General features: G+C 46.0%; 1 protein-coding gene across 22 annotated transcripts in view; it reads left to right on the top strand.

Moving 5' to 3' along the window:
- The window catches only part of Rbfox1 (RNA binding fox-1 homolog 1), a 2167575-nt gene that overhangs the window by 444741 nt on the left and 1695379 nt on the right, over nucleotides 1–27455 (top strand). For all 22 annotated transcript variants that reach the window (XM_052759361.1, XM_052759367.1, XM_052759363.1 and 19 more), the window contains one exon: nucleotides 11440–11472. In XM_052759361.1, coding sequence (XP_052615321.1) covers nucleotides 11440–11472 — 33 coding nt within the window. The remainder of the gene's footprint in view (nucleotides 1–11439; nucleotides 11473–27455) is intronic.

Here is a 27455-nt window from a genome sequence, read left to right on the forward strand (position 1 = left end):
ACGGATATTGGATATTCCAGAGAATTCAACATTTTTATGCTTCCTTCAAACATTCCTGGTCTCCCCCAGCTGCCTCCTGTGTGTGTGTGTGTGTGTGTGTGTGTGTGTGTGTGTGTGTGTGCATATATGGAATCCAGAGGTTAACCTCAGGTATCTTCCTCTATTGCTCTCCACCTTGTTTTTTGAGCTCTCACTGAACCTGGAGCTCATCATTTCTTCCAGACAGGCTGGTCATCAGGCCTCTGGGATCTGTCTGTGTCTGTCTCCATAGAGCTGGGAATACAGATGCACAGCACCATACCTGGATTTTATGTGGGTATTTGGGATAAGATTCTGGTCCTCATGCTTGTACAGTAAGCTCTCTCTCCACTGAGCCATCTCTGCAGAATCTCTGAGCCTCCTGTTCTAACGTAGTGGAGATCATTTATATTCAGCTGTTCTCTGAGTGACAGCCTTGCTCAGGTTGCCGCAGTCTCTGCTTGGGGATCACTTTAGTTATTCATGAGACAGGAATGGATCAGGATACTGAGCCAATCCCCTATTGTTGGACACCTAGCTTGCTTTCCTATTTACTTTTTCCATCACATAGGCACATATTTACACATGTGCATACATACTAAAAGATATCATTTTGTCCCATAAACCTTGATCTGCATTTTATATATATATCAGGTTAAGGAGGGCTCTAAAGCAAATTTACTTCTATTTCTAGATTGCCAGATGTTGTGGCTTGAGATGAAGTGTCCCCCACAAAAGGCTTGAGAGGGTGAATGATTGAGAGATGACTGTACCATGGGGATGCTAACATTATCAATGGATTAATCCACCAAAAAGTTCATAGGTGAATAGCCTTCTAGGATGTGGAGCCAAGTGGAGAGAGCAGGGGGTTGGTACTGGCTTCATTCTTTTATTAGCCCATAGATGAGTTGGTTGGTGAATGACTTATTAAGAGATGGAGTGCCCTACTGTGGAAGTAGGTATTGGGTTTCATCCCTTTGAAAGGAATATTGTTCCCAGACCCTTCCTCTATTTCTCTCTACTTCCTAGTTGACATGATGTCAGCAGCTTTCTCTTTATGTTCTTTTCCCATGATGCTCTCCCTCACCAAGGTGGTCCCAGAGGCGATGGAGCCCACTGGCCATAGACTGAACCTCTATAACCATGAGCCCAAATATATCTCTCTTCCCTTGTTTCCTCGAGTGTTTTGTCAGAGTGACAAAATGTACCCCCCACACCAGTGAACTGTTGAACAGGGCCTTCTTAGGAGCCTTTAAACTTTGGGTGGTGAGTTGGCTCAGCGCGGGGGGGGGGGGGGGGGTACTTCCATGTAGGCCTGTTGACTGTAGCTCAGTCTCCAGAACCCACAAAAAGCTGGAAGGTGAGAACCAAGCCCAGAGCTGCCTTCTGATCTCCACACACACACCTCCTCCATCATACACATAAACATCCCACTCAAATAGTAAAGAAATAAATACCCTTGCATTCTACTCCCAACAAAGGGGTCCTTAGAGAAGAAAACAATCCCATTTGCTACTTTCTTCAGAGGTGGTGGGGTACCACTGGAAGGGACTTTGGGAGCACCAGCATCCACTTCTCTTACAAACCCAGCCCCCTCTCTTCCATGTAATTAAGCATCAGTCATGTTTCCAGCCTCCCTAGTGTCTTCCAGCATGTGTCAGAGTGACTGATGGGGACATGGCAGCTCAGACGCAGATACCCATCAACCCTGTGCTGTGACTACTCTAACCTTTCTGATAAACCCGTTTCAAGGGCAAGACAAGGGCAGGGCTTTGTGAGACTTTCCTGATTCCCTGCCCCCAGAGTGTCTCGCTTTTACTCTCAGCCCCATGACCTCCTGACCTCTCACAATCCTCTGTGCCCTAGATTCAAAGTGTGCTTCAGCACCATAAGCAAACTGTTCTGAGCTTGCAGGCTGCTAAAATTCCGAAGTAACTGCAAGTAAGTATTTCATTCCTGACAAGTGAGGATTGTCACGAAAGATGCTGTGCACTTTCAAGAGGAATTTTAAGTGATGTGTATTCATTGGACTTGCCTGGTACTACAGACTTTGGTTAGGGTGGGGATGGAGGTAGGATGATGAATCTCATCCATGAACAGGTTCTTTTCTTTAACACTTTAAAAAATCTGGTGTGAGTTTTGGTGACACAGTATTTAGAACCAATCCTAGGTAAAAAATGGAAGAAAGAGGAGCTGGGAAGATGACTCGGTCTGTATAAAGCACTTGCCCCACAATCGTAAAGACAGGAGTTTGAATCCCCAGGACCCACTTAAATCTTGGGTGGGCATGGTGGCCTGCTCTAATCCCTGTCCTTGGGAGGCAGGAACAGGGTATCCCTGGAGAGAGCTGGCTGGCTTAATGAGCTCGGAGTTCAGTTGAAAGCCTGACTCAATTAATAAGGTAGAGTGTTCAAATCTCTTTCCAGGCCAATTTCTGGGCTCCATACACATGGGCATGCACACCTGCACAGGCACAGGCACTCACACATATGTAAACATATATGCAGGCACACCATTTGCACATACACATGTAATGAAAAAATAGAGGGGAGGGAGGTGTTCCAGGCTTTAAAAAAGCATCCTGTAGGTGATCTGGAATGCAGTGGGGTTGGTACTCTAGGTACCCAGGTTAAAGGCACTGCACAAAGCCATCCAAGCCAGAGCTGGCCATTCTATCTTCATTCCAAGCTTCATGTTCTCCCCCCATACCTATTCAGAAAAGCAAGACAGGATTTGGTGTCCATTTCCAAATGAGGGGAAACAGAGAGAAGGGCAGCACCTTTCCTGCAGGATGCTCAGCTTGCTGGCTGTGAGGATTGATAAAGGTGAGTATTTTTAACTCCACGGCAGTCTACGTGCACTTTACCAGTTGGACACCAGGTCCGGTGCTCTGAAGACCAGGAGTGACAGTAAACAAAAGTGATTGTAATTGCATGTGGTCACGCAGAGGGCTCAGGAGCTCTCTGGCTCACAGAACCTGCAGCTTACCATGGACCAGGGACTGTGCCAAGCACTTTGGATGCATTATTTTGCTTAATTCTCACAACAATCTTGTGAAATGTTATAATTTCCATTTTCCAAGTCTAAAATTATAGGCTTAGCAGTGCTAAGTACCTTTTGTATGTTTGTCAATTGTTGTGTAATAAAGTGCTTCCAAACCCACTAACTATTGATTACATTCAAGATTTTGTGGGCCACAAGACTAGATTAGGCTTGCTGGGCACAAGTTCTCATGGAGTATCTTGGTAGCATTCAACTGAAAGATGGGCGCTCCAGGGCATCTGATCTACCTAAGACATCAGAAGACAAGGCTGAAGTTCAGAGTCAACTGGGACTGGTTTCACGTTTCCCAAATGTGGCTTCTCCAGGATGGTTGCCCTGGGGTAATTAGTCTTACATTCGGAGAATGCTCCCGGTGACACTTGTAGACTTGGCCAGACTTGTAGCAGTGCCCCTCCCGCTGGAATCCACTGCTTAAGCTCCTCTTAGAGCCTGACTGGACACAGGAGTCAGCAACATGGATCTCGATGCTCAGTGCACCAAAGAATGCGAGGCTGCTTTAAGTCCCTGCACTGGCCAAAGTGGTAGCACAAACAGACTGACACAATCAAGCTCTGAACCCCGCCTTGGTTTCCGAGCCTCCTCAGCGTTCTGGGTGTCCAGGTGGATGAGTCACTTTTCTTGTTGCTGTGACAAAATCTCCTCCAAAGGCAATTTTAGGAAGGGGAACTGATTTCTGGCTCACAGTTTGAGGGTACAGCTCCCCAGAGAGCAGAAGTGATAGTGACAGGCAGGAGTATGTGGCCACTGGTCACAGGGCATCATGGTTGGGGAGCAGGGAGAAATGGATGCTGCCGCTCACTTTCTTTTCCTTTGCATCCAGTTCAGGACTCTAGCCTGTAGACGGTGCTGCTTGTGCTTAGGTTTTCTTACCTCAGTTTAATCTTTCTAAAAATATCTTCACACACCTGTTCTAGGGATTTCTAGAAAATTCTAAATACGCCAAGTTGACAGTGAAGGGGAACCAGGTAATGTGGCCACTGCAGGTGGAAGCTGGACCATGGGCAGTTGTGCCATAGATGAATGTTGGACCACAGGTGGATGCTGGGCCACAAGCGGATACTAGATCATAGTGGAAGCTGGATGGGAGCTGCTGCTTATTAACAATACTCCCATTGGAAATGCTTCCCAAAGCAAGGCTCCAGAGGACTCTTCAAGGTCACCCAGCTCCTAACTGGCGGGACCTCCACTTGTCTTACTACCAGACTTAAGTCTATTTTAAGCCCCACCAGTTTTTTCATGACAGAGCACCAAGTGGTGATGTTCCCACCAATGACAACCACCCAGAGATTCAACCCATTCAAGCAGAGTTGACTCAAGTTCATGGAGAAAGCCCATTCTGATGTCTGGTTCCTTTATTCACAGTGACTTTGCAAAGACAGGAAGCTAGACATTTCCTATTATCTCAAAATGAATCAAGAGGCTGTCTTACTCTCCTGGTGACAAGGGCTGGTGATGTAACCCAGTAACCCTTGACACCAAGGTCATATTACCTTGAAGCTGGTCCCCTTGGGTACACTAGGGCACATATCTCAAACCCAACTCCTCTATGGCTTCCTTTGAACCCTCTGGAAATTCACAGATCCTCATTGGGAATGAAGGAAAAATAGCATACCACCCCCCAGTTAGTCTCACTGGTGAAGCCTGGCCAGCATGGTGGGTGGAAAAGACAGGCTTTGCAGTATTTATGAGCTTTGACTTCTACCCTGAGCTAGATGGGAGAGGGCTGGGGTCTCAGGTCTGAGAGTGACTGTAGGCTTCTAAGTCCACCTGAGACATCCTTCCAGAACAAAAACAGAAAGTAAAGCTGAAGAAACCAGGCAAGCAGGAACCCCCTCCCCACCCCTCACCCCCCCGCCATGCTTGTACATTCATGCCTGTGCTGGTGTTAGGCATCTCTTAAGCTGCAGACGGCCTGGCAGCCTAGCAGAGATTACCAGCAGACCCCAGGACTTGGCGACTTAACATTTTCATTTGTATGATTATCAACAGAAGCGATCACTTCCATGCTGTCCCAGCGATCATGTCCTCCTGGGCCCTTACCCGGAAGGTCTGCTAAAGTGACATGCTGACTTCACAGGCAAAGGGTTACCTGTTCAGCACCGTGGTGACATTTACTGATGGGGAGAGAGATCTGAAGGCCCAGCATGCCAGGGCTTAAGAAAGGATGTGATAATTCTGTCTTCTTGCCTGGCAGGCCACATGCAGTAGCATTTGCGAGTCATAAGGATCCAGAAGTGAATGCTGGAACATGGGGGGGCGGGGCATAGCAGAGCCTCCATATCCATCAACAAGATGGGGATGGAATAATGTTCCATTAAGGAATGGGAGGTAGTTGTGTGGGTCTATTTTTCTGGGTTGGAGTATGGCCAAGCTGTGCAGAGAGCAGCATCTCTCATTGTGGAAAGCTGGGGCTCAGCTCACAGTCCCTCCACTTGCCAGAGAAGTAATTAAGCCTCTTTGATCTTATCTGGACTATTTACAGTGAGTTCCATCCAGCATGTGAACACATTCTTCTCCACACTTCAATCCTTTCAAGTTTCTGTCCTGCGGGACCAAGAGACCTGTGTACCATAAGTGCACAGCCTACAGACAGGTGCCACAGGCTGTCAGCAGAGGGTCCAGGTGACAGAGAGACTTGCTAGGGCCCCAGACAGCATTCAGAAACATGTGGAGCGAGGCCAGGTGACTGGTTGGACCTTGGCTTCCTCAATAGCAGTGGACTCAGCCCTGGTGGCTGTGAATCTTCGGTGCCAAAATGTCTGTCTGCCCTGAAGTCTCTTCCAATGTCAGAGCTGGGCTCCATTCTAGCGTCTGACACTCCTGGTGTCATGTGAGGTAAAGGCTTCCAGTCCCCAGTCTTGGATTCCCTGTCTGTGGATGGGATATGGCAGTGCATTTTGGAGGTGAGAGTTGAAATGGAACCCTGGACAACAAGTTCTTAGCACAAGGGAAGAGGGAAGCCTTCATGTCGGGATTTCAAAGGCAAGTCGGGAACTGGGGGAGAGCAAGAGAAATGATTAAAGGAATAAAGAAACGCCGGAACAAAGCGTTCCCTCTTGTCCTGCTGGGAGTTTTCCATGTCCCTTCTGTGCCCTGTGCTGGGCTGCAGAATGGCCCACCAGCAGCAGGCCTCTAATCAGATCAGCCCCCCACTGCACAGTCTCTGATGGCTGCTGCCTTGGACAAGATCAAAGCCAAGGGCTGCAGCCTGCCATCCTTTAAAGAGCCCTCGTCCCACTGGCTTCTGTGGCTCACTCCGGTGTGTCCGGTCTGCACTCAGCCATCCCAGGGTACAGACAGGCCATCGGCCTGTGGGTGTACCTTTCTGAGTAAGCCCTGAGCTGGGAGCGTTGCAAATGAATACCCAGATCTATCACATTTTGCCATTTGTTTCTTAGTATGTTTATCCAAAGTGTAATCATAGGTCATAAATAAAACATGCTTCTTCCCAGTTGGCTGCAAGCCCCACAGCTCTGTACTGCTTTACTATGTGCATTATTTTTTTTTGTGTGTGAGTGCATGCACAGGTACCCATGCATGTGGAGGCCAGAAGACAATCTCAGCTCTCATTCTTCTGATGTCATCCACCTTGCTTGTTAAGATAAGATCTCTAATTTCTCTAGAATTCTCCAAGTAGGCTGGGCAAGATGGCCAGGAAGTCCCAGGGAGCCATCTGTCTCCACTTCTCCTGTCTGGAGATCGTCAGTGCATGACACCACACCTAACATTTTTATGTGGATTCCAGGGCCCCATAACTGCAAGCAATCATTTCAATGCCCCAACCATCTCCCTGACTTTGTGCCTTACTTTGTACCGTGAGCCGCTATATAGAATCAGGTGAGAGTCATTTTTATTTGGTTAAAAAAAGAAACCCCACGGTTCCTAAAAGGTCTTTTACTAATATTGTTAGGCTATGTTTTCTTTATTGCTTTGAATGTTGGTTTAGCTTTATAAACCAATACATCCTCTGTTGGAAAGTTTCAAACAACTGAGAAAGGAAAATTTTCCATCGCTTTCAGGAACACACCAGGTCCCAGTAAAGTTCCAGGCTGTTCTTCAGAGATGAACGTTTCATCATCTTGGTGTGTACCCTACAGACGCCTTTCAGATAGGCACCTGTGCTTGTATGGGGGAGAATGGATGATGTATATAGACATTAGCTATGTTAGTATTTGTTCCTGTCTTATGTGTGAAAGGTGCAGTGTGTAGTGCACCTTTCTTTCCTTTAGTGTGTGCGTGTGTGTGTGTTTGTGTGTGTTGCACACATGTGTCTGTGTAGGTGTGTACACATGCACATGTGGAGATGTTGCATCATATTTTAAAGTATAGATGTATCCCTATTTATTGGGCTTGCAAGCATGCCTAGCATTTTGACATTGCAATTCAACTTTATCGTCTAGTGAAGTTTACAATTGAGAATCATGCAATAGTGTTATGAAGAGAAGTCGCCAAGAGAAGACTTCAGAATGTTTAAGCCTACAATTGTGTCAAGTCACATTCACAGCTGTCCTGGGCCACATGCTCCCCGTAGTGGCAGGTTGGAAGCACACTGGATCATAAACTCGATGTTCAACAGCCACTTCTAGGGTACTTAGGCTTTATTTGTCTGGAGCCACATGTTGCCCGTTAAAAGCTGCTGCAAATGGCTTTAGTTAGGGTAGGAAATCTCTAGTTCCCCCTAAGTTCAGCGGCTTCCATCATCTTGTCCTCTTATAGGTAGCTGAGTGTGTAACCCTATATTTAAGCCTCTATAGTGTTTTGATCATGATAGTATCATGTTAGCCTTTGTTACAAGAGTTGTGTGCATGCTTCTCCATATTAGTATGTGTTTGCAATAATTGTAAAGAGTGGGGTTGCCTATTTTGGGGGGTTGATCAAGGGATTTTGCAACAAGAAATGCACAAAAATGTGAGGAAACACACTCAGATGATGAGGTAGAGGAAACAAGAGAAGTCGGCTGAGGACTGTGTAGCCCATGCTTGTGAGGGGTCGGCTGAGGACTGCGCTGCCCTTGTTTGTGTGGAGAGAGGAGCTGAGTCTGCCTGAACCCTGCAGCTGTTGAACGTCAAATTTATCCCTCATCACTGCTCTTAGGGGACTACAGGGAAAAGTGAAAGTGTATGTGCACACACACACACACACACACACACACACACACACACACACACACACACACATGAAGCTATGCAGCTGAGGGATCTCCTTGTACTTTAAGGATGTGGCAATGGTTGCAGCATCCCAGACTCTTCCAGAGCTGTGCAGGGAGGGAGGCATGACATAGCTCTGGTCTGTGACCACCATTATTCCTCATGGTGGTTTTCATAGATCCCAGCCTATTAAGTGCTCGGCCATGGCTCATGAACTCTGTTGGGTGAGGTCAGCCTGAAGGCTAGACTCTGGCTTGGAAAGATAATGAGACATGAAAGATTCTCTGTGGGGCGGGAGCTATGTCTGCTCCCCTCCCCATTTGGGGCAGATGGCTCTGGGGAGGGCTGATGCCTTTCTGGTGAGTGTGGGTGAGACAGTGCTAGGGTGGGCTGAGATACAGTAAGCTGCAGGGGGGCTGCTCCGCTAAGTCAGGGACCATGCCTTCCTAAGTCCTTTGCTGGATTCACAGCTGTGAGCTGGTACCAGTCAATGTCCAAGTCAGCTTCTATAAAGACACACAGACAGGTAGCTTTCAGAACAGCAGTGGAGTCTTGTGGTTCTGTAGGCTGGAAGTTCAAGACCTCACAAGAGCTTTGGTGGCTGCCTTTTCACTGTGTCTCTATATGACCTTCTTAGTAAGGGTGTGGGTGTGGACAGGAAGCAAAGCCTCTGGTGTTCTATTATATGGGCACCAGAGACCTTGCCCTGTGATGTCCTCTCAATGGACAGTGTTGCTATTTCCTAAGGTCTCACTTAGGAAGCATCTTCACACAGGGATTAGGACATCAATGTATGATTTTGGAGAATTTAATTCAGTGTACACTGAACTTATTAGCACTTTTCATTTTAAATCCCCACATTATATTAAAGATTAAATCATGGCCTTACCTGTGCTAAGCAAGTGTTCTACCACTGAGATATGTCCCCAACCTCTTTTTGCATTTTATTCTGAGGTTTGGGCTCACTAAGTTGCCAGACTTCTCTTGAACACCCTTTGTAGCCCAAGAAGGCCATTCTCCCACCTCAACTTTCTGATAAGTCAGGATGACAGACAAGCAGCACTGGACCAGCTGGTAGTCTGATTTTCTGATAGGAAAATGTCATTGAGATTGTCTGAATCAGTCTCAAATCTCCAGGAAAACTGCAGGCAGAAAGTTTGTAGAAGTGATTTGGAAAACACAAATCCCTGGGAGTGGGAAAGTGACTAAGTCAGTAAACTGCTTTCACTGTGAGCATGAAGACCCGCATTTGATGTCCAAAAACTCATCTAAAAAATGCTGTATATGGTGGCATGTGCTTATAATTCAAGCTCAGAGGAGGTGGAGACACATGAATCTCTGGGGCCTTTTGTCTATCTGGTCCAGCCTGGTTGACAAGTCCCCGGTCCCAGTGAGAGACCCTGTCTCCAAAACTGAGGTGGATGGTCCCTGAGGGATGAAGCTAAGAATGTTCTTTGACCTCAACACACACACATGCTCACATATGTGATCACACATGTATGACATACAACATATGTGTGCATACTCATACGCACACAACAACATAAACAATATGGACCTGGAGAGATGGCTCAGATTGTAACAGGAATCTTAAAAGGTCTTATTAATAAAAATAAATCCAGAGCCAGGTATTGGGGTGAACACTGAAAGATCAGAGAAACTGAACAAGCCACATCCAACCTCACCTTGCCAATTCCTCAGCTGATCTTTTTTCCTCAAACTGGAAGCTTCTGAGTCTTTGTCTGAGTGGATCTCAGTTGAACTGTTAAAAGCCTAAAAGCTTAAAAAGACCTCTAGTTCCTGGTCCTCATGCCTTATATACCTTTCTGCTTCCTGCCATCACTTCCTGGGATTAAAGGCATGTGCCACCTTGCCTGGCTATTCCTAGTGTGGCTTTGAACTCACAGAGATCTGCATGGATCTCTGCCTCAGAATGCTAGGATTAAAGGTGTGAGTGCCACCATTTTCTGACCTTTATGTCTATCTAGTGACTGTTCTGTTCTCTGAACCCCAGATCGGTTTATTGGGGTGAACAATATATCAACCACATCAGATGGTTAAGAGCACTTGCTGCTCTTCCAGAAGACCCAGGTTCAATTCCCAGCGCCCACATGGCAGCCCAAAATTGCCTGTAACTACAGCTCCAGGGGGTCCAATGTCCTCTTCTGATATCCACAGGCACCTGCATATATGCACATGCACGCATGCATACACACACACACACACACACACACCATACGAAATCCTACTAACCCCTAGAAAGAGGATCCTTTCACTAAAGCTAATGTGAACTCAGTGGCTGGCATCTCTATCTGAACTTCCGGTATACTGTGGGCTTCTGGGTAGGAGCTTGAGGTGCCTTTATCTTGGGATCAAATCTAATTCTCTGCACTTAATAACTTCCAGATCTTGGGGAAAGTTACCTAAGTTTTCTAAGCCCTGGTATTCTCATCTATGAAGAGGGGATAATAAAAGTTGTTCTGGGGGTTAAATGAGGAAAACCACCATGAAGAATCTGGCACAAAGCCTTCCAGGACTCCTTACTTCACAATATTGTGAAGCACTTCGCTCACACGGGCTGCAGTTGTTGCTGGCACTGTAACTCTCATAAGGCTGGCTCAGAACTGAAGGAACAAAATACCCTAAAAATGTCATTAATGAGAAAGAATTGCCATCAATGCCTTTGGCTCCTCGGTGTTCATTTTCTCCTCACTGTGCGACTTTGCACATGGCCTTCCCCCTTTTGCCTCCTGGCAAGCTCGCTATAATGTGTTGAAAATACTAATTATCCTCTTCACCTTTTCACAGGACTTTGAAGATGAATCTGTTGTTGCTGTGCTTGGTGGAAGTGTGTGTGTGTGTGTGTGTGTGTGTGTGTGTACCTGTATGTGTGTTTGTGTGTGCCTGTGTGTGAATGTCTGTGTCTCTGTGGGTATATTTGTATGCCTATGTGTCTCTCTAAGTAAAAGTGTATATGTATGTGCAACTCTGTGTCTGTGTATATGTTTGTGCCTCTCTCTCTCTCTCTCTCTCTCTCTCTCTGTGTGTGTGTGTGTGTGTGTGTGTGTGTGTGTGCACGTGCTCTTGTGGGCTGTCCACTAGTCCCCTCTGGTTATAACAAATTATTGATGCCAGCTCCTTTAGAAAGACAATTAATGCAATTACCTTCTTGTTGAATCGATACTAATGTCTTTTTTTCTTTAATGTGCAGGTTTTGGCGAGTCCTGCTGCTGGCCAAGTTGAGGTAGGAAACATGGCTTTGCTGTCTTTGGGGACATTTTGAAGTGGGTTCCTTCTTTGGAGTGAACTAAGTTTCCTGGCTGTGCTTCTTCTCCCTGGGGCTGGTGCTTAGGTTTGCTGTCTGTGGCATGTTTTCTGTGGTGCTGGGTTGGGCTGGCCCCTTGCTCACAGAGCATGCTCTGAGCAGCCTAGAATGCGGGTGGGGATTTCAAAGCTGGTCTTCTTACTTGCCTTGGACAGTCCTTCTTTTCCCCATTCAGCCTCCAGGGTCTGATGAGAATTTTGGCAGATGCTGACAACATAAGAGAAGAATATGTTAGTAGATGTTGATCATGGGTCTCCAGCAAAGTGTCCACTGGCTGGAAACTGTCCATAGTGTCATGGTTATCTCAAGAGGGCATCCACAAAGCCTCTCCTCTCTTATTCTCAAGTCACAACCTGGAGATCAAATCTGGTGACCTGGATCATTTTCACTACCTCAAAGAAAACTGTGCCTCCTCTGCTCTGTTACGTGGCTGTTGTGGAATAAAGCTCATGGAGGGGGATCTGGGAGACCCTACAAACATGAGGGGGCCACTCAGGAGTGGATCTGCCAGTATCTACACTGATGGGTAGGACAGTTCTTTGTTGTTTCACAAGGTGTGTGGTACATAAGCAGTGCAGGTCGGTACTGAGCATGAATAGTGAGGTGAGGATTTGCACAGAGATCATCAGGAAGGGCCAAGAGTTTCAGAGACGGTGTGGAGACCAGGAGTCCCAGTCTCACCTGGTTCCTAAGAACTCTTGTCTCCCAGCAGCCCTGGAACCAATCACTTGAACAAGTTACATTCAAAAACATTATTTCCTCATTTTCAGAATACAAATAACCATACACACCTCATGGAGACTCAAACATTATTTTATTTATTGATTGACCTACTTATTTTTGTGTATGTGTTGTGGAGGTCAGAAGCGACTTTGTGGGAGTCACTTCTCGCTCCCACTATGTGAGCCTGGGGACAGAACTCAGATTGTTAAACTTGGCAGCCAGTGCCTTTCCTACCTGAGTCATCTTGCTGACACCTCCACCCATGAGGCTTTGGAGAACATGAAAAGGATGATGGTGGTAGCTGCCCAGGCAGTTTGCAGGGAGCACAATGCATAGTTCCATTAGTAAATACCTTTCATGTCCTCAGTATTAAAGGGATGCTTCCATTGTTTTCATTATTGTGCTGTAAAATACTCAGAAAAATCTTGGGCTCTAGCCACTGTCACAATGTCCATTTCACGACAGGTAAACTGAGGCTAAGGAACACTCAAACTTTCCAAGAATCATTCAATGGAGGAATGAATCCGAGCCATGTTTGTCAGGGTGCAGTGTTGAACTCTGATTGCCCTGATGTGTAAACCACCTAGGTTACTGCCTGGAGCACAGGTGGTGTTCAGTAGGTCCCTACTTTGTTACTCATTAAGGGCCGCTTCTCAACACTAGGCCACAAGCCAGCTTCCTGTGGTCAGCGTCACAGACAGCTGCCTGATGCTTAAACATTTTTCATTCCTTCCCCTCTCTAAGGCATTCTCTCACATTTTTGCCACACAGGACAACTTAAAACATTCAGCTAATGGAAAACAAATAAACAAATAAACAATATTAATAATAAAAATAAACCCTTGTATGTTTCCTGTTTCCCCTTTTCCATTTTCTAGCAGCTTTCTGTGGCAAGATGTTTATCACTCTAGCCTTGATTAAAAAGTATTGGTTGGGAAGGCAGAAGTACTTTGTGTCCTGATTGAAGCGATGTTGAAGGACCTGACAAGTCTGCATCTACTGGCAGAGCTACAGAAAATGCATGCTACCATCCACCAGCAGATGCAGGCAGGAATATTCTTGGAGGTTTTATTCTCATGGCTCCATGCTGGAAATGGCATGAGCCATTAGCCAGTTTATAAGCAAATCATGCTGTAGGATGCAGTGGCTGCAAGGCTGCCATCCAGATTCAGCCACGGCTATGTGAGATGGCCTCATGAATCACACAACTGGACTGCTGTGTGAGAAAGCACCTGACCTCAGTGGAAGAATGTACCCTGTTTCATTTGCACACATAAGAAAACAGGCATCACTCATCTCAAGTGATAAACTAAAGGGGGGCCCTGGGGGGCCTTTCTGGGTGGTGGAAATGCTCTACAACTTCTTTAGGGTTTGGTTGTATAGCTAACTCCCATATGGAAAATGGATGGGTTTATGTTTAAGGTGGGTGTGCTTTTAGTATGTAATTTGCAGAACCGAGGGAAATGAATCTATTGGGGAAAACAGAGAAGAGAAGGAGGACTGGGAAGAAGAGGAGAGAGAGGAAAGAAGGCAGGATTAGGGGGGAAGGAAGGGGAGGGAGGGAAGGCGAGAAAAGAGGTGTGAAGGAAGGTAATAGCCTTTCGTGGCTGTGGACAAATACCAGACATGAGGGAAGAATGATTTGTTTTGGCTACAGTTTCAGAGATTCATTCTGAGGTCATTTGTTCCCCTGATTTTGGGCAGGATACCATGTGCAGGAGGGTATGGTAGAAAAATTACCTGTCCATGTGTCAGCCTACAGGAAGTAGAGGCTGGGATTAGGAGAGAGTAGAGGGATGGAGAGAATTAAGGGTGTGAGTACCTGAACACAGCTGAAACCACAGAACAAACACAGTTCATTCACTCATCTGCTGATTCATTCACTCATCTGCTGAGTTTCCCTTCCCCAGGTAGAACACATATTTTAAACAGTGTGTCTCCTCTTTTCCTAACTGTTGCTTTTAAGTCTAAGTTGTCATTCTTGCAGCCAAAACGTATTTGTTTTCCACTACTGTAGGGAGGTAACCTTTTATTAATTGAATTTCTAATGGCAATTCATCAAAGCAAGTGGTCACTATTATTTAATGTGAGATTTAAATTTATGAACAAACAGCATGTTCTTGTGTTCTTGTAGGTGAATAACAATGGATTCGGTAACAGCATTGGTGAGGGTGAGGCCCCTTTCTGTCTCCAATCACTTTTTGCTTTTATTTTTTATTTTTTGCTTAAATACAGACAAACAGTTGTAATTTGAGCAGAACAGACTTTACCTGTGGCAGAGACGTGGGTTAAGGGCAAACAAAAAGAATTACAAGCCCGCAGAAGAGAGTGTGAATGGCTTCGCCAGCTCTCTGTTCTCTCTGCAGATTGACAGCGAATATGTGAATAACGTTTGCTAAATCCGGACTCAGGAAACATGACAGCAAGCTGTCTGTGCCAATAACTCCTCACGGCATATGCCACCCTCCCTCACCACACACAGTTTTAATAAGACACCACACGGGCCATGGAGAGACATTAAAACCCTGCCGACGGAAAAGCTTTATCTTCCAACTGAATTCTGTGCCTTGCACCGTTGACGACAGCTGAAGAATTTATCTTAAATTCCCTCTGCTAGCTGCAGAGCACATGGCCTCTTTGTCCCCAAGCAGCCTGTAAGAACCAAACTAAGATGTCACATACATAATATAACAGATAAATGGCCCAATTTCCACGCGCACATGACGGATGGAGTGCAGGTTCAGCACATACATATTTGCACGTTAATTGGCCCTGCGTGGATCCGTTTTGAACCTAAGTTGCGACTGCATGGCTCCCAGGTTCCTTCCCCTCGGGAATCATTAAGCCTGCTTTATCACACAAATGCATACGCATTTCCCCCTCTTTATCGTCAAGCAGCTTGCCCTGCTGAGAGAGAAACCCGCTTACCTGGGCTCAGCCATTGCATTGCAAGTGTTTCTGTTGGCCTCTCAAACACAGACTGCATGGAAACACAAAGATCTGAGACCCAGCCCACGTTGGCTCTGCTGACAGCCAGACAAAGGACTCTGCTGGCCAGGATGTTTGGGAAAAAAAGAAAAATTATTTCCATTCAGTTAACAGTTGTTTTTTATTTTGCTTCGCCTTAGCGATCGCCTGTTGATAGTTTAATGGCACTGTAGACCCAGTGGAGGGCCTCCATTCTGATGAATGGGACGGCTTCTGTTTGAGGGCAGAGCAGTCGAACTGGATTGATGGATAGTACCATTTTGTTAGCCCAAATAATTGCAGTGGCAAACGACACAGGTGGTGATCCCAGCGGCTCTGGGAGAAGTAGGGGGAATGTCCCTCCTACTGATTTCCTTCTCTTCCTTTCAAAAGGAGACTCTATTCCAGGCCAAGGAATCATTTATTTTCCCTGTCTCAAGTCTGTGCCTCAAGGAAGCTAATCAGGGGCTGTGAGCCAATTAGAGGAAGTCTAGTCTGCCTGAGAAGAGGCTCCTATATTGGAGAAGGGGCTGAGCTGGCATTGCTGTGAGCAGACCAGCTCTGGCCACTGACTCATTGGAGAGCCCAGCACTTCTCACAAGGAACAAGTGAGCTGTTGCACTAGGGTGGCAGGGGATGGGGCCCGTGTCTCCTGGATGAGTTTGTAGTTCACAGCTGACCCCTTATGGGACAGAAGTCAATCACTCACCTCGTCTTTTATCTGCAAAGTATGGTGGTAATTCACACACAGAATGGTGCATTAGCCTTTTGTCACTATGGCAAAGCATCTGATGTAACTTAAGGGGGAAAAGATGTCTTTCAGCTTATGATTCCAGAGAGTTCAATCCATGGTTCCTGGTTCTGATGATCCCAGTCCACAGTGAGGACAGATGTCATGGTGGAGAAAGCATGTGGCAGAGGCATGGCAAACCATGGGGCAGAGAGTGATGGAGAGAGACAGAGGAAGTCTTTATGACAGCCTGGCACCAAGCAGGTCTTCAAGGATGGTTTCCTCTCTCTCTCTATCTCTGTGTGTGTGTGTGTGTGTGTGTGTGTGTGTGTGTATGTGTGTGTGTGTGTGTGTGTGTGTGTGTGTGTGTGTGTAGGTAAGAGCTGTCACTCCCCAGAAATGATGTCTACCGCCTTTGAGACTATGTCTCTTACTGACTGGGAACTTACCAAGTAGGCAAGACTGCCTGGCCGGTGAGCTCCAGGGATCCTTTGATCTCTGCCTTCCCAGTGCTAAGATGGTGAACATGTACCACACATCCCACTTTTTAAAAAATGGATTCCGGTGCTCAAATTCAGGTTCTCGTGCTTGAAAGGTGTACACTTCACAAACTGAGCCCCTGTTATTACATAATTCTACCTACAAACCTTTTCCTTTATATTTTGTCTAAAGTACAACAATAACAAGGTACACAATGAGAAATCATTTAAGAGCCATGTCTGAGAACACAATTTTATAATCTCTTAGCATCGCCAAGCAGGCATGTCCTTGCGTGGTTTACTTCACATTGGGTTTTATGACCTCTTCTGTCATTCAAGGACAAGGTCCCCTTGAAGATCAGTGGCACTTTACAGTAGCATTCTTAGCATCCTCCCAGTTTGCCAAATCACATGTTGATCATCTTCCCTGACCTTACAGCTAGTGCAAATGGACATTTCCAGAGTTTTGGAAAATCACCTGGCCTGAACTCAAAGGCCCTGATTTCTCATTTGGAGATATGGTTAGTGCTTTTGTGGTGGGCTTTAATATGACAGCCCACTATATTCCAGGCACAGCACTGTAATGCATGCCCAATTCCAATATACAGACACATCGTCAGAAAAAGGTACTCTGTGGGAGGATTGGGGAAGAAGTGTTATAGTGTCAGACAGTTCATGAGGAGCAGGATTCCCACAAATGCACAGCACTCTCCTTATCACTTTGGATCTGAGTTCAAATGTGAGCCTAGGCAGAGGAGGTATGTTTGCAGAGGATCCTCAGGGGAGCACTGAAGATGAGCTAGGCTGTCATCAAACAAAGAAAACTTTAGAGCACCAGAAAAGGCATAGAGCTCAGGGAATAAACATTAGCGCGAGTGTGGGGAAATGGCTTTCCACACTTCTAAGAAGTGGAAAAGGGGATTGTTTGTAATGAGCCTAAAAATGCAGACCCAAATATCCTCATGGAAGTCATGGAACAAGAGGTTTAGAAGAATGAGTTGGCCATATTGGATACCTTAGTGGAGTTTAGGGAAATGAGGACCAGGCTGGTAGTTCTAGGTTCAGTCAATGCATAATCTCAAGTATTCCAGGGAAGCCTTTCCGTTGTAGGTAGAAGCAGAAGCCAGATGGGTATGGCTTCAGAAGTGAACAGGAAGATACATAAGCCACTTGACAGAACAGCCGTTCAAGAAGGCAGGTACTTGAGCCAAGAGAATGATGGGTCCTTGGCTTGGAGGCAAGGTAAGAGTCTGGAAGCAACTTTTCAAGTGACATTTTCTTGGAGGATAGGCCACAGAGGATGTGTGGGTTGATTGAGAGCAGGCACCAGTGTACTGGAAGCAGGGGAGACAAAATACTATCAGGGCCACTGTACTTTCTTTGTTACTGTGTCTCTTGAGTATGGGTCCTTCCATTGGGTAGAGGACATTTATCCTGGAGACAATGTCCTCCTTAACATGGAGAGAAGAAATGGTGGAGAGTGGATATGGATAACTTTGAGAGAGAGAGAGAGAGAGAGAGAGAGAGAGAGAGAGAGAGAGAGAGAGAGAGAGAGGATTATGAAAACCTGGCAGTCTTTTTTTCCCTAATAAAGAGCAGAAGGAAGTATGTGCACAGAGAATAAGAAGAGTGGAGGCAGAATTGAGAGTTAGAGATGAAAATTAAGCAGAAAGACAGAACTGCTGATTTGAAGCCTCTGGGACATGCTGACCAACCAGTGAGACCCCCTACAGCAAACACACCTGGAGAGACCTAGTATCCAGGGAGAGGTGTAGGAAGACCCCCTCCCCCCAATAGCATCGGAAGCATTGATTGGCATGGCTTTTTTTAGTCACTGCCTGTGCATGCATCCCAGACACGAGTTATTTGAACATCCTCCAAATGAGTATGGCTGTCTACATGGCACACACGAGGAAACTCAAGGCAGCTGCTGTTTAGGCTACTTTTCTCATTGATGATGAACATCCCACAGGAAGCAGCTTGCAGGAGAAGAGGTTTCTTTTGGCTCACAATCTGAGAGGCTACAGTCCAACATGGTGAAGAAGGTGTGGTGGAGGAGCTTGTGCTTTGGTGGCAAGAAGAGTGGCTAGGATTCCTCTCATCTCCATGGAGCAAGACACACAGTGAGATTGGGGCCAAAGGCCTCCACCATGCTGAGCTCATCTAGAGTTCACAGCCTCCCTAACAGCAACCCCAGCTGGGAACCAGGCACTCAGTACTGGAGTCTGTGGGTGTTGTTTGTGGGTAACCATAACAGGCTACCCAAGGAACAGAGCCTAGCAGGTGGTGAAAGCTGGGCAGATGAGTCGTCCTTCCTCGTGCTCCCCGATAGAATGAGAGTAAAGAATGAATCTCACAACTCTTTTGAGACAGCAGAAGGGATGACCTGGTGTGTGAGAGACCACTGACATTCACCTGCAGCACACACAGCCCTGAACGCATGCCACTCATTGTGACCTTTGATGGTGTGTTTATACCTCTTTCTAAGTGCTAGGAAACAAGTATCACCTAGGACAAACTCAGAGACTAAGCCAAATGGAGGTGTCAGTCCGGAGTCCCCAGAAGCCCCTTAGCCTGTGAACTTCCTTTAAAAGGATACTGGGGAACGGTCAGTGAGAAGCTGTGGAATTTGCCTTTGTACTCTAGATGAAAATGGGCTCTGGGGCTGGGGAGATGGCTCAGCAGTTGAAAGTGCTTGCTGATCTTCCAGAGGACCTGAGTTAAATTCCCAGCATGTGCGTCAAGAGGCTCATAACCACCTATAATTCTAGACCCAGGGGAGCCCTGTGAGTTCCTTCACTTATGTGTAACACACACACAAAGACAAAAAAAAAATGGCCTGCTACTGGGAGGTCTTGAGGCTATGCCATTGGCACAATTGCATTGGGACATTGTGGTCTGAATGTGAAGTGCTCCCCACAGGCTCATGTGTTTGAACACTTGGCCCCCAGCTGGTGTCACTGTTGATGGAGCCTTTAGTAGGTGGGGCATTGCTGGAAGAAATGGATCTCTAGGGTGGGTCTTGGGATTTTGTAGGCAGGCCTTCCTTCCTATCTGCTGTCTGCTACCTGATTTCAGATGTAATGTGACCAGCTGCCTCTCACCCCTGCCTCATACTTGCCCATCATGGTGGACTGTATTCTCTCTATAAGCCAAATGAAAGCTTTGCACCTTCAAGTGCTTTTTGTTATGTATCTGGTCACCAACAAGCAAACTACCACAGAAAGAGGGGTGTGTTTGAGGAAGAGGAACAGTGACAACCAGAGCCGACTTCTACTAGTATGTGAGCACATGGTGAGTGCTGCACACGTCTTCTGTATACTTCATCACTTTATCCTTCCAGGAGTCCTATGAGGCTAGCATTGCCATCTTCCCTATTTTACAGACGAGCAAACCTTAGCGCAGCACAGTTCATTCAGAGAGCTAATAGGAGCCAAGTCAGGGTCACATCGATGACTGTCAGGCACCAGCAGGGTGCCCGGAAAGCAAGGTCAGAAGTCATCCAATTGCCTCAGGAGCCAAGGCTCCTTCTTGGGACACTGACAGAAAGCCTAGTCGCTCCTCTTCTAAACTCTCTCTTCTGAGGTCAACCTTTCTAAAGCCCAGTCATCCTGGCTGCCTCTGTGCTAAGACTTCCTGAGTATGCTGGGATCACAAAACCCGCTCACGCACCATCAATTATGTCCTATGGTTTTGACACCATTTATTTCCATAGCATTATACATTCCAACCTCCTGACTATTTACGATCAAAAGATCTGCTCCCAGGCACATATCACCGCAGCTCACAGAGTCAGTCCTCCAAATGAGGCCCAGCAGTGGAGGTGCTGGCCTGTCATTCTCCATAATGGTGCATAATTTCAAGGATTCGGCATGCTTTAGCAATGGCAAGGGGAGATGTGGATCCACTCAGGCAGCATGGCTTTTATGGAGAAGAATCAAGAAGGCTGTGGGAGTGACGACTGATGGAGAGTGCTGGGATGTTGAACTTGTCTAAGAGGTGGGGAGATAAATTTCCTGATTCTGAAAACTTACATAGAAGAACAGATTTGCAAGGTGCCAGGGAGAATGAAGAGAATTCATTTAGGGATACAGAACACCTAAGAAAAGAATAGACATCCTAGCTCTAGCCAGGGGAAAGTAAGATGGGCTAGGGTTGGAAGCCAAGTGGGCTGGGTTTCTCAGAGTAGCAGAGTACACAACATATTTGTTAATGAGTGGACTTCTTGGGGGACCTGCATTGCTCAACAAACTTAAAGAGCATGTTATTGCCACTCCTTAAGGCACTGGTGACTTAACGTGAGTCAGACACTGTTTTCTGGCTCTCGAGGAGCCTGTGATATAGGAGACTCACAGATAGACAAACAGGTGCCTTCAGGTAAGTTACAACAGAGGTGGGCACTCGGGTGTGAAAGGCGGATCCCCTAGAAGACATTTAAGCTCCTTAGGAAGCCTGAAGAGGCTTTGGATGTGATGGGCCTTTCTTTCCTCCACTCACCTCACCCACATGACCTGTTCAAGGGTAAACAAACAAACAAACACCCAACCAACCAACCAACCAACCAACCAACCAAAAAACACTGAGAGCCACATACCTGGTTAAACACTCTGTGGCATAGTTTCACAACTAGAAATAGCTTTATTATCATTGGTTTTGCTTATCTATTGAAACATGGTCTCTGTACCATGGGCTGGTCTTGAACTCTATATAGCCCAGGAAATCCTGAAACCCATGGTCTTCCTGTCTCAGCCTTCCCAGTGCTAACATTTCAGGCATGTACCATCATGCTTGGCTTTGAAGACATTTTTATATGGAGCAAAGAGATTTCTTTGGATAGCTGTGTATATGGGTGAATGATGGAGCAGTAGAGAGATGAAGGTCTACTTGGACATGTGGGCGAAAGACATTGAAGGTTAATCTTCCTGGTGCTGGCCTCTTTCCAGTGGTGGCTGTGATGGTGACAATGAACACAGACAACATCTCTGGAGCATCCAGACTTCCATGCTAAGCATTTTATATGGATTACCTCTTTTATTCTTTCTAACAGACTTGGGAGAGTATTGCTATAACCTTCATTTAATGGATGATAAAGCCGAGGCTCAGAAGAGTTTATGGATCTATCCAAGGCCATACGGCTGTGGGCAAAGTTAGTATTTGACTCCACGCACTTTGCTTCCTGAACAAGCTGAGATAGGAGCAGTGGGCTTGCAAGGCCCTGTGGGTAGAAGTCTGCATTGCTCAGCACAAACCCCTCATGATGAACGATGCTAACATGCTTGGGGGAAACTGGTGACTGTGGCTGATGCTCTGCAGTAATGTTCCTTGACTTGAGGCTGGCATTCCTCTTCTCTCACCAGAATGACAATTAGGAGTGAGGGGAAAAAAGAGTTATTGCTATACTGGCTTCCTCTATTGAGCTATGAATAAATGATGATGGCTGTGAAATAGTGTGATGTTTGGATCATTTCTGGTAAATTAAAAAAAAAACTAGAAATTGAATAAAGTGGTAATCCATGCAGACATTTAAATAAGAGGAGTGAAACAGAATTTGAAAACTCTTTTAGTTCCTCCTGGGCTCGTCATTCTAATGTAATTAGTTTGCAAAAAATATTAATTAATACTCAGATATCTGACATGTTTTACATGTTGATTTGAAACATGTTAATTACATCTTATGCTTTGTCCCTGGGCCGTTTACAGCAGTTGCCCAGGTTGGAGTTCTTGGGCACGGGCAGCCAGCAGTGGGTAAAGAGTGAGCTGCCAGTATGGAATCTGAGTTTGGATCCTGGCACCCACAGAAAAGCCAGGTGTGGTGGGGAAAGTGCAGAATCCCAGTGTTGTTGGGGAGGAGGTAGGAGGATTCTGGATGACTTGCAGCCAGATAGTCTTAACAGAAATGGTGAGGATCAGTTAGAGTCCCCACTCAGAAACAAGTTGGGGAAGCAATTGAGGCAGACGTTCAGTGCTAACCTCTGGCCTCCACATGTGCCAGCATGAACAAGTGCACCCCAATACACGTGCTATTGTGAAGTGTCCCCTAGAGAAGACTGCTCAGACACTGGTTCTTGCCAATAGGAAGTCTTTATTAGCCAGCTGGCTACTACATTAGTCATTCTGGACCCGAGTGCAGTCCTGAGCCTGTCTCAGGGTGAGCTTTTAAGCACAAAAACCACATCCTGGGTTGACACAGCTCAGTTAGCAAGAACAGTTAGCCAGAAGCAGAACTACAGAAGCCAAAAAGCAAGGTTAGTACATTTAAGGACTTTCCCAGAACTATGGACTTTGATGGATCAGGTCTTTATTCTCCTTTTGGCAGGTGGTAATGCCTATGTGCTGGGTTCTGAGACCTGAATGGTACTTCCATCATGGCATCAGTTGTGCTAAGGTCTGGGGGCCCATTACAATGCAAGCACACAAAGATGAGCAGCCAATGGGAGGCCACCTAGAAGCTCAGAGCCTCTTGCATCTCTGGAGAGCAAACGGCAAGCTTCTGGCTTCAGCTAACCTGGGCTGTGACTGAAAGCATAATGTCTCAAGAGACCTTCTTCTGTCCTGGTGGGTGAGCCAAGGTGGTTTTTGGAGTCTGTAGAGACTGTGCTGCGAGTCAGGCCTCTTCTGCAGCCTTTGGACCTGGCAGGTAGGTGGCAGGCTCCTGCTGGCCTCCAAGTGTGTCTTATGGGAGTGCTAGAGATCTGGCTATTACATTCTGAAGGGAGCTGTTGGTTTCTGTGTTTCATTAATTAACTAATTTTTTTGTGACACTGCTCCTTGGAGGATGTGAACACACGTCTACTCGCCCCATAAGGCACTAATGAAAGACCAAAATGAAAGACCGCCAAAGTCCAACTTGATGAACCAATGAGTTTATTGGTATTGCTTATAGGAGTGTGGGTGAGGGGTTACTTACAGGAGCAACTGCATCATCAAAAACCCACCCCAGCATGGGTGATGGTTCACAAAACCTGGCAACCTGGAGCTTACTGCAAGAACTTGCAAGCACCTCAGCAGGTTAGAGAGTGCCTCTTCTAGGCATCTCAGATGGTCTCTGACTCTCAACATCCTTTCGGATTGAAAATCCTTGAGCGGGGAGGGAATTTGTTCATCTGGTCAGTCTCAGAGACTTCCTGAGACTTTCGAGTTGTTTACTTCCTGATCATTAAGGAAATTCTCTTTAGAATTTCTTTCTTTAAAAAGTGTCCTTTTAGAACTCCTTGAGTCTTACAGAGGTTTTCCTCCATGATGAAATGTTTTAGCTGCGAGGAAATTGCTGTACTAATATTAAGAGAAGCTAAGCCAGGTGGTGGTGGCACACGCCTTTAATTCCAGCACTAGGGAGGCAGAAGCAGGCGGATCTCTGAGTTTGAAGCCAGCCTGGTTTACAGAGTGAGTTCCAGGACAGCCAGGGCTATACAGAGAAACTCTGTCTTGAAAAACAGAGAGAGAGAGAGAGAGAGAGAGAGAGAGAGAGAGAGAGAGAGAGAGAGAGGCTATGCTGAAGTCATACATTCTCTAGAAGTCCTAGTGTTCCACCGGTGGAAGTCTGTTTTTGACTCACACTGCATGCTCATTGAGGCTTGGAAGACTCCTCATAGTGGCTTTTCTTGTGTATCAACCAGTCAGTGAGCACAGAGTGCTTCTACCTCAGGCTCTACTGTGTTAACTCACACCTCCAACATTAACACCGAGAAGACAGAAAGAGAATGGGGATTCTCTCTTGAAATTTCATCAGCTCTACACAGAGATACCACTTTCTTCCACATACCACAAACTGGAATGTATCACCTAAGTCAGGGCATCTAAGGAGGTGAGGGGCATGTAAATATTCCACGGGAATGGAACACCTGGCACAGCATGGGGAAGAGAGCTGTGACAATGAAGACAGGGGTCATCCATGCTCTCATCCTTATGCTTCACCAAGCCCTACCCTGAGCTTGCTTGTCAGGATTCTGATAGGCAACTTAAATGATGTAGCTTGTCCCATCTCACTTCTTTCCACTGTAAAGATAAGGAATCAGTGGCTCAGGTAGGTGACACTATTTTTCCACAGTGGCACGGTTAGTAAGGGACACGGTGGGGATTGCATGCGTGTCTGTAGTGAGTGGCTTCACTGTTAGTGACTTCCCTCTTGTAGCATTCTGGAAGGAATGGCAGGGGAGCAATGCTTTCAGCTTACTCATGAAGACTCAGAGGAAGAGAGTTTATAAACTCGGAAAGACAACAGGGTGGCTCCCCCACAGTGTTGCAGAATCTGTTCTTTTCAGCTAGTGGATCCATGTGATTCATATTAGAAGCTTAATAACCTACAGAGGTCTTAGGAAGAACAACATTGAATCGTCTTCATGGATGTAATATCAGAAATAACAGGAAGCTAAAAAAGGAAGAAAGAAAGCCACGATAGGACACTTTAGCAACCTCCAACAAACCTTCGGACTTAGGTTGAGTCGCTTGTGTATGAGATTGAGGGTCCTCAAGACACCAGGTGACCAAGCTTGTTAACCTCTTAGGATGCCGTTGGGCACCTGGGAGATGTATGCCTCTCATTCCGGGATCAATGTTTTTTAAAGCTGACCATCTTCCAGGGGAAGAAAACACATCCAAGAACATGTGGACAGCAGAAATTGGTCTTGACGGGTTGAAAAAAGGGGGGCCGGGAGGGAGTAGACACAAAATTAGGCGAATATGGAAGGGGTAGGTCTAGGAAGGACTGGGGAAAGGAGTGAATGTGATCAAACACATTGTGTGAAACTCTTGAATAACTAATAAAATAAATAACAAAAACAAAACAAAACAACAACAAAAGCCTATAACACAGTGCTGGTGAGATGGTGATGGCCCAGGGGTAAAAACACTTGCCACACAAGCCTGTGAGAACCCACAGAAAGGAGACACAGCTACACTCTTCCCTAATCCTGGAACTCCTGTGGTGAGAAGGGAGGTGGAGACAGGCAATTTCTGCAAGCTCTTGGGCCAGCAAGCCTGGAGTACTCAGAGAAATGGAAAGAAGACAGACCCGTCCTCGACAAGATGGAAGGAAAGGGCCAGTTGCTGGAAATTATTCTCTGACCTTCACAGGTGTGTGCTGTAGCAATATGTCCCCCTACACACTGCTACTAAAAAATAATGTAAAAAGACATAGCACTAGACACTAAGGATCACCAAGGAAACCAGACTGAAATGTGTTTAGAAGAGTAAAAAAAAAAAAATTCAGTCAAATCTTTATTTCCTTTATTAACACATTAAATAAGCAGGTCTAGTAATTACCATGATTTGGAAGTAGCAAGAAGCATTATGATATTTGGAGATATCTTTGATAATTATAATGTAATGTGACTTAAAAATAATCTGTTATTTCTGTTGTTGACAGTCACAGGTGGCAGTAATGTGCCTGTGATTCTGTTGCTCCCGTGTGTAATTAAAGGGAATCTTAAAAGTAAAGTTGTTACTTTATTTTATTTGAGTTCGCAGATCTAATGAATTTCACTTGGTGGCACACTGTGGGGTCTCGGGTTGCCAGTGAAGAACCTTGACTCTGGATTGGTTCCTTGCTCTTCTTGAATCAAAGTCTAGAACTGAGTCCAAGGTCAAGTGATAGAAAAGGTAAAGTCTGGCCTTATTGTGTTCATCCATTTGGTCTTAGTTGCTCTCACGATATCCTCTATGCCCATTTGAAAGGACAAGAGTTGAGCTCAGTCTCTGAAGTGCTGACACACAAACATGAGAAACTGAGTTTGAGTTACAGATCCACATTAAAACATAACAACCCAAAGTGAGGTGTGGTAGTGTGACTTATAATCCCAGTGCTGAGTAGGTGGAGACGGACAAATGCCTGAGACTGACTGGCTGTCCAGTTGAGTAATCAGTGAGCTCCAGGCCAATGAGAAACCTTTTCTCAAAAAAACCAAGATAGAGGGCACCTGAGAAAGGTATCTGAGTGAGGTAACACACACACACACACACACACACACACACACACACACACACACAGAGAGAGAGAGAGAGAGAGAGAGAGAGAGAGAGAGAGAGAGAGAGAGAGAGAGAGAGAGTTACTTAAAGTGTAACAGGCCCTCAGACATTAGCACAACTGACGCCATGTTTGAGGCACTATGCTGACTTAGCGTGTAGGCCCCAACACCTGCCAAAATGGGAGCAAGGCTAATCTACTGAAGACCTAGTCCATAGTTCCAGGATCCAGGAAAGTCCCTAAAATGTACTAACCTTGCTTTTTGGCTTCTGTAGCTTCACTTCTCACTAACTGTTCTTGCTAAATGGAATGTATCAACTAGGATGTGGGTTTTGTGCATAAAAGACAAAAACAGGTAAAGCTCAGGGCTGCATGACTTGGGCAAGTTCCCTATGCAGTTGCAGGCCAGGAAGACAGACTGTCTATTTGCCTTTAAGAGTGTCCATGTGCTCTGGATGGAGTTACCTCACAACAAAAGTTAATATGTTTTTTTTTTTAAATACTGAGGTCTTTACACCCCTTGTGGGGTTTGTTGCTATGAATTTAGGAGAAGTGGTTGTGATGGTCAGCACTTATGGACACTGACTCTGACTCAGACAGTCCACAAAGTACATTTTCGGTACCAAAATTATCACCATAATAGCATCGGCAGTGATAGCAGCAGTGCCTTGCTTAGGCTTCCCCATCTCCAAGTGTTCTAGGCTTGTACGTGACGCCTGTTTCTCCTATGAGTGTGTTCCTCTCAGGTGTTTGCACTGTGTGGGATGGGCAATCTGCACAGGTGAAGGGAATCGTCTGCAGCCTGCATCTTTCAACAAAAAGATGGAGCAGCAGGTTGTGAGGATGGTCCATCCATGGCAAAGGTGTGTAGGTGATGCATGGAAAGATCCTGTATCACTCTGTCTGCCTTCCTTTGGCCAGAACCCTGTCATGTGTCCTTGCAAACTCCAGGGCAGACTGGGATGGGAAATGTAGCCCAGCTGTATCCCAACAGGGGGACAAAGAGTGGTTTTGGTGAATCAAACATCTCTAAGACATACTT

This window comes from Peromyscus californicus, unplaced genomic scaffold, assembly GCF_007827085.1.
Source record: "Peromyscus californicus insignis strain IS unplaced genomic scaffold, ASM782708v3 Scaffold_3__1_contigs__length_106647218, whole genome shotgun sequence".
Classification (NCBI taxonomy): Eukaryota; Metazoa; Chordata; class Mammalia; order Rodentia; family Cricetidae; genus Peromyscus; species Peromyscus californicus.